The sequence below is a fragment of the Zingiber officinale genome, chromosome 2B, assembly GCF_018446385.1.
Source record: "Zingiber officinale cultivar Zhangliang chromosome 2B, Zo_v1.1, whole genome shotgun sequence".
Taxonomy (NCBI): Eukaryota; Viridiplantae; Streptophyta; class Magnoliopsida; order Zingiberales; family Zingiberaceae; genus Zingiber; species Zingiber officinale.
The window spans coordinates 9,255,362-9,262,386 of record NC_055989.1 but is presented as its reverse complement, the minus strand read 5'-3'; the positions used below and the strand labels follow the sequence as shown (position 1 = coordinate 9,262,386).

General features: G+C 39.6%; 1 protein-coding gene across 1 annotated transcript; it reads left to right on the top strand.

Moving 5' to 3' along the window:
* Positions 1–1,876, top strand: LOC122045247 (60S ribosomal protein L35a-3-like). The gene is made up of 5 exons (XM_042605385.1): positions 1–126; positions 242–277; positions 389–617; positions 755–797; positions 1,604–1,876. Exons 1-4 carry the CDS (start codon positions 95–97, stop codon positions 794–796), a joined length of 339 nt encoding a protein of 112 aa, XP_042461319.1. The 5' UTR covers positions 1–94; the 3' UTR covers position 797; positions 1,604–1,876.
* The last annotated feature ends 5,149 nt before the right edge of the window (positions 1,877–7,025 follow it).

Here is a 7,025-nt window from a genome sequence, read left to right as displayed (position 1 = left end):
GCTATTTAAACCTATCCTTCACCTTCGCGCATCATTAGGGTTTCGTAGCCGTCGAGTTGAGGTGTGTTCGAAGTCGCTCTCTCCGTCAGCGGAAATGGTGAAGGAGCGAAGCAACGATCGCGTTAGGTCTGATCCTGCCCTTTTCCTCAGCTCTCATCATTCATTCTTCAATTTTCTCAGCATTTTGGGAGTGCTAATCTCATCAATTTGTTTCTTTACTCTTTTGATGATTTTATCGCAGGCTATATGTCCACGGGAGGATCCTCGGATACAAGAGGTACGTCGTTATCCTCAGAGGCACCTGTTTAACTACTCGATTTGTTTTCCTCTTTTCAACTTTTTTTTTCTTCACATTTTGAGTTGATACATGGTGTTATTGATGCACTAGGTCGAAGTCAAACCAATATGAGAACACATCGCTGGTGCAGATCGAGGGGGTGAACACCAAAGAGGAGGTGGATTGGTACTTGGGAAAGAGGTTGGCTTACATCTACAAGGCTAAGACGAAGAAGAGTGGAACGAATTTCCGGTGCATCTGGGGCAAGGTTACGCGCCCCCATGGTAACAGTGGCGTTGTCCGTGCGAAATTTAAGACCAATCTTCCTCCTAAGTCCATGGTTAGGATGACCATAAATTACTCAAGATTTTTTGTTGTATTGCTTCGCTTTCCACTCATGATCCACTACTAAATGTTTTATTTGATGTCTTTTATGCCCAACTGTTTGGTTATTTAACCTCGTTTATCTGTTTGCAGGGTCAAAAGATCAGGGTTTTCATGTATCCCAGCAACATCTGAGGTGAGATTTAAATCCTTGTGTCTACAATTTTTAGGAGATTATCTTTGAACACCATGCTAGTTTGTCATGGATTGTTTTCGATGTTATGACCTCTGTGATTTTGGTTACTAGTTTCCTTGATTATGCAAAATACCTACACTTGATTTGTCTGGTACTAATTTGTTCCTTGTTAAATTCGTATAACTTAAACCTTCATATGTTAATTAAATGATTAAATGGTGGCAAAAGACGAATATGCTCGCCTCCAGTGCTCCCGAAATTAAATGATTAAATGAACTATATCAAAGACGTTTAGCTGATATGATAACCTTGAAAATTCTATGTTCTGCTGTTTAAAAGAAACCTTCCAAGAACAAACTAGTGTCACTATTTAATAAAAATTCCTTGAAAATAGTATTTAATGCTGTATTATTTTCGTTGATGTAATGGGGAACCAATGATTCTTGGCAAGTATTATATGGTCAGTGCATAATGTTTAGTATTCATAATCTGCGCAAGGTAAAGAAAACTGCAATGTAAAATATACTTTTCATGCATGATCATAGCAATATTTCTTTTGTGTACAAGTTAATTATTTTGGATTTCTAAAGTGTTTATATCTTTTTTCTGACTGAGTACAGTACTTGCTTATCAAACGCCATGCGGAACACTGTTTTTGAAATTAAAATCCGAAGTTGTTCCTGACAATTTGAAAACTTTTCCTATCAAAGGATCTGGATTAGTCTTTTCTTATATTCGATTACTTTTATTTAAAAAATCCAGGTTGAATTACTCCTAAAGCGCTTTCCTATTTTTTTCTTAATCAGGTAAACTTGGGATTGGTGGTGATAACTGAGCTGCAGTTTGTCCTTATAATGGAGATATATTGTGGCACTGGAGCTACAATTTAGTCCCTAATTATTAAAAATAGCTTGGTGTTGCTAGTTACTTGAGTTTTTGTCTTCGGTTAAGATTCTCTTCTAGCATGACATTCTTAATGTGACTACTTGAATTTTCAAGGATTCTGTTATTTCCAGAATTCAATCTGGCAAGCGACTATGAATTTGAAATGGTATGTTCTATGTTTTTCTTGGATGGTATATACTTTGCTTTGTCAAATATACTACCCCGATTACTCTTTGATATGGCCTTGGTGGTCGAGCTTTGCAAATGCAAGCTATGGTTTAAATCTCAAGCAGCTGATCCAACTGAGAAGGCTATTTTCATGTGTTTTTACTTTAGTAATTGTCGATAATTGCTTACGTATTTAAGTCTGTTCCTTGTGTTGCCAGCCTTATGAAGGTTTGTTAAAGTTCTCACTCAGACCTTGTAAAACTATAAAATCATTGCATCGACCTCATCTTCCAAGTTCCAACTCAATCTATGCAATACAAATTGTAAAAGTTATGATAATTATCTAACAAATATATTCATTTTTTAATAATATAGATTTAGCTTTTTACGAACAAATAAAAATTGATTTTTATGAATACTGACACCTCTCCTTTCTTAGTCTTAGATTCCATAATTATCATCTAGGTCTCAATCCAGACCGTTGACACATTCCTTATCTCTATCTCAAATCTTGACACCATTGTTCAAGTCTCAGCCCATGTCACAGGCACATCCTCTGTCAGTCTCAAATTTTAATATCATCCTCCATGTCTTGTCTTAGGTTATTAATACTCCCCTTGTCATTCTCATATCCCAACATCATCCTCTAATATATCTCAGTCCGCGCCACTAACACCTCCCTATCCAGTCTCGCCCTAGGCTGTCGACACCTTTCCTATCTTAGTCTCATATCCTGATATCACTTATGTCTCGACCTTAGTCATCGATGTCTCCTTCGTCTCCACCTAGGTCGTCGACATCATCTACCCACAAGGCCACTCAGCATCGATGTTATTTCATCATTCGTCTTGATATCAGACCTCCTCTCTGTGAACTTCAAATAGGGTCGTTTCTCTCAAGAAAAGCAAACATCGACTGTGTATATTCTATGACATATGACACCAGATGAATGGAGAAGCAGTTACAATGTTGTCAAATCTAGTTCTTAAGCCTCCTACAAATATGTAGCGCTTGATAAATGGAGAGACAAATAATGATTGTCAGATTTGGTCCCCTCACATGCATATACAATGATGATAGAAGAATGTGTGACATCTAGAACATCTAATGTGGATATACTCTTTTAATAGTTATATAAACCCTAAAGAGGGTAAGTGCAAGAGATTTCAACTCTCGACAATCCATCAAGTCTTCTTCTTCTCCATTTTCTTCTTCCATCATATTACATCAAACAAATCTTAACTTGAGCATCAGAGTGACCTGTCAAGATCTCTCCAGTGCCAATCTAACTCTCTTTTGAAGTGCCTTTCAAGATCCTTTATTTCCTTCATCGACGATCTTCGGAGAACGCGTGTGTCAGCACGTTTGTCGATTGGTAGTTTGACTATCCACGGTATTTGGCTGGAATAAATTGGCACTGTCTTTCGGAACTCTTAGCCAAGACATTGTGATGATTAATACTAGAAAAACCACTTATAAATGCAATTTTATGGGAGAAAAAAATCATGGCGAAAGAGCGTCCATCACCCAAGAGACATCAATGAAATAGTTTCCAAAGCATTACTAGAAATATTGCAATCACATCCATTCTTGCAACCAATACCAGTGGAGGAGTTCCTCCTCCACTGGCCGGTGTATAATGCCGCCGCCCTTTGTGGGGGTTTCACCAAACATGGTCTCAATTAATAGGGGGCAACACTCATTGACAAGGGTCGCATGAGTTCTGAGCGGGAGAGACACCTCCTCGCGATCGTAAAGGAAAGGTACCTGCCTCCAAGGAAGGAAGTGCCAAAGAAATGCCTTTTTCTAAAGAGGTCCTTGAACAACAGCTATCTCACCTCTTTCGGCAACCACAACTAGGCGAATACACAAGGTTATCGGACTCTGAGGATCGTTTGTGTCGTTTTGAGAACGCTTCTCTCGTCCACTAATATACAAATGGTGTTAAGCGTCGACTATTCCTGATCACTCTATTAAAATGTAGATCCGCTACATTAACGACCTCCTAGTGCAGGCCCAACGGATATAGAGGGAGGTACATGCAGGTACATAGCCGTCAAGCGCAGATCGTCAATTCCTGAGAATTAACCCCTGGCCATTACGTCAGAAATTTCATGCGTCCACCATCTGTGCTACGCCTTGGTCACTCTATCAAGCTTGGCCTAACGATGGTTTAGTAGGTCGCCTCCTCCATTAACTCTTTCAATGACTTCAAGGTTATTTTTCTGCATTAATTTGCTAATAGTAAAAGGTATCAAAAAACACCTCTTAACATGTTTACCATGAAGCAGAAGTCTCGGGAATCACTCTGAAAGTATCTTCAATGATTCAACCGAGTCATTTGGGATGCCCCATCAACCCCTTCAGAGATCTTGACAACACCTTCTCTCAAGGTCTTATAGATGAAATTTTTTTTAGGCAAACTATGAAAAGCTATTGGAATGGGCCAAAAACTACATTCACTTAAAAGAGGCCCAACTTGCCCACAAAAGTGAAGCTATCCTAGCCCTTCATGCAGACAAGAAGACTCCCCAACCTTCCCCCAAGAACAAGACCCCGAACTAGCCTCGATATGCTTTTGGTAGTCTAAAAACACAACCCTTCTCATTGTCTTCCATTTAATAAAAGCTTGTTCTCTTTGTTGTTCAATTGTTATAGGATCATCAACAAGTGGTTTAACTGGCATATCGAGGTTCTATCTTGGTTTTTAAAAAGTTGAAAAACTTATTATGATGTTCAAACTAGGAAAAAAATATCAACTCTCACTTTTTCTCTTGTACCTTAGCAGCAACTCAAACTCGAAGAGTCAAATTATGTTTTCATTTTTTGAACCTTTTCTTCTACCCTTTTCATTAAGTCTGATCGACATACAAATGCTTCTGTTGATAATAATCATGATGATCGAGTGACATTTCTTTAGGTGGAAGATATTTTATTTTTCAGGGAATTGTTCCCCGGGAAATTTGATCACTATTTTCTTATGACAATCTATAATCCAAATGTCAACTAGGCTGCGCCCATTGGGACCTTTTAATTTTTTCATGTACTTCTATATCAATATAAATATGTCTTATTTTAAATGCTATGAGTAATAATTAAATTTAATGTATACAATATTCAATATCATATAGCAGTCTCAATACTACCAGCGATAGAAGTGGACAGCATGATGACATTAACGTCTAAGGATCGAGTATATTTTTAAAGTATATTACTTTTACTGTTTTCCCCTACAATTACTTTATAGTTGACTAAATTTAATTGTACAAAATATATACACTTATTAGTGATATTTATAAAATAATTTTAATATTTATAAATCATTGTCTATGTTATCGATAGAAACATTGGAGACCTATCTACCAATTCCTATAGTGTACCCTAATGCTAGGATCTTCAGCTTGATATGCATGACGACAACATGTAAGGGTGGGCACCTTTACAAAGAAAAATGCTTTTAAGCTTGGTCCATCTGACAAGGTGTGATGTCGGCTCTCATCCTTCTTCTAAGCCAGCCTTTGGGTAGTCTAGTATTTAGTCCTCTGCTTTGTCTTTTATCTTTGTCTATCTCTTTCTTTTCCCTCCCTCAAATCCACTAGATGTGTTTAGTCGTGTTGTTGGAGGTTGATTATGCCCGCTCAAGTGCAGGGGCAGTAGCTTGACTGCCAATAGCCGTAGTTGCTAAGGATTTGGAATCCACAACCTTGTCTTTGGTACTTATCTTCGGAGGGTAGCTCCTTAGAGGTTGTGGTGTGAGGATGCTCCCCTTTTGAGGTGAGATTTGTTGGAGCAATCCCAATGGTCTGTGCGACCATGTGTTTTGGTGTTTGGGCAAAGAGTTTAAGTTAGGTTCATCCTTCACCCGTGGCCTATATAACCAAGACTTAGAAGCTTGGTTATAACTGACGAAATAGAGGTGGTTAACCCCTATTAGTAGTCTACCAGTGTCCTAGCTTCTCAATGTTGGGGTTGCAAGGTTGCAAACATAGTCTCATATTGAAAACACATGGAAAAGATCATGGGTTTATAAGAAAAAGATATCTCCATTGGCACGAGGCCTTTTGGGTAGAGCCCAAGAGCAAAACCATGAGGGCTTAGGCCCAAAGTGGACAATATCATGTCATTGTGGAGATATCTAAATTCTTTTCGATCCTACAATTGGTATCAGAGCCCGGACTGCCAGAAGGTTTAACCGCCGACTGTGCACAAGAGCTATGGTCTGATTGAACCATGTGAGTACAATATTGACCTCGAACAAAGAAAGTGGGGGCTCCTATGTTCGGATCAAGAGGACCAGACACCGGGCAGGAAGTCCTAGTAGGTCGGGTGGACCGAGGGGCAGGAAGTCCTAGTTGCGGCTAGGGAAGGAAGTCCTAGTAGGTCGAGTAGACCGAGGGGCAGGAAGACCTGGTGGGTCGAGGATCGGACGTGGGAAGCCCATGGTCCTTTGTTTGAGGGGGGGATTGTTGGGGTTGCAAGGTTGCAAACATAGTCCCATATTGAAAACACATGGAAAAGATCATGGGTTTATAAGTAAAAGATATCTCCATTGGCACGAGGCCTTTTGGGTAGAGCCCAAGAGCAAAACCATGAGGGCTTAGGCCCAAAGTGGACAATATCATGTCATTGTGGAGATATCTAAATTCTTTTCGATCCTACACTCAAGAGTTCTTGTGAGAGTTGTGATGAGGTTTCTCCACTCACAAGGAGCTGTGTGAGCTAGTCGGAGGTCTTCTGGGGAGTAATCCATCGACGGATAGGGATCGCCCACCTTATGGACAGTCGTGGAATAGGAGCTTTATCTTCAAATCACTTAAATCAACGTGTCGATTTGTTTGCTTATTTTTTCGTATTTGTATTTAGTATTAGATTTCCGCCGTGCAACTAACAAATACGTAGGAAGCTATAGATTTGGGGAAGCCGTCTATCTAACCCCCTCCCCCCCTTCTAGCCGGCCGTAAGATCTCCCTACAAGATTGACTTCCTTTTCTTTGAGACCCTAGGGTCAGTCGTTGATGTCTTCGAGACTCCAATCTCAATCACTATTTTCTTTGAGGCCCCATTCTCGAGCACTAACTTCCACTTCTTTGGATTCTCAATCTTGGGTCTCGATTTCTGACTCTCGCTATGAGTCGATTTAAGGAGTTGGAGGATGGTGGCAGCTTAGGAGTACTA

What these genes read in the sequence shown, in the direction of transcription:
- LOC122045247 (XM_042605385.1), top strand. Translation starts at nt 95, where the DNA reads ATGGTGAAGGAGCGAAGCAACGATCGCGTTAG. An exon ending in AGGATCCTCGGATACAAGAG is followed by an intron (nt 278 to 388) that starts GTACGTCGTTAT and finishes TTGATGCACTAG; the next exon opens with GTCGAAGTCAAACCAATATG. An exon ending in ATCTTCCTCCTAAGTCCATG is followed by an intron (nt 618 to 754) that starts GTTAGGATGACC and finishes ATCTGTTTGCAG; the next exon opens with GGTCAAAAGATCAGGGTTTT.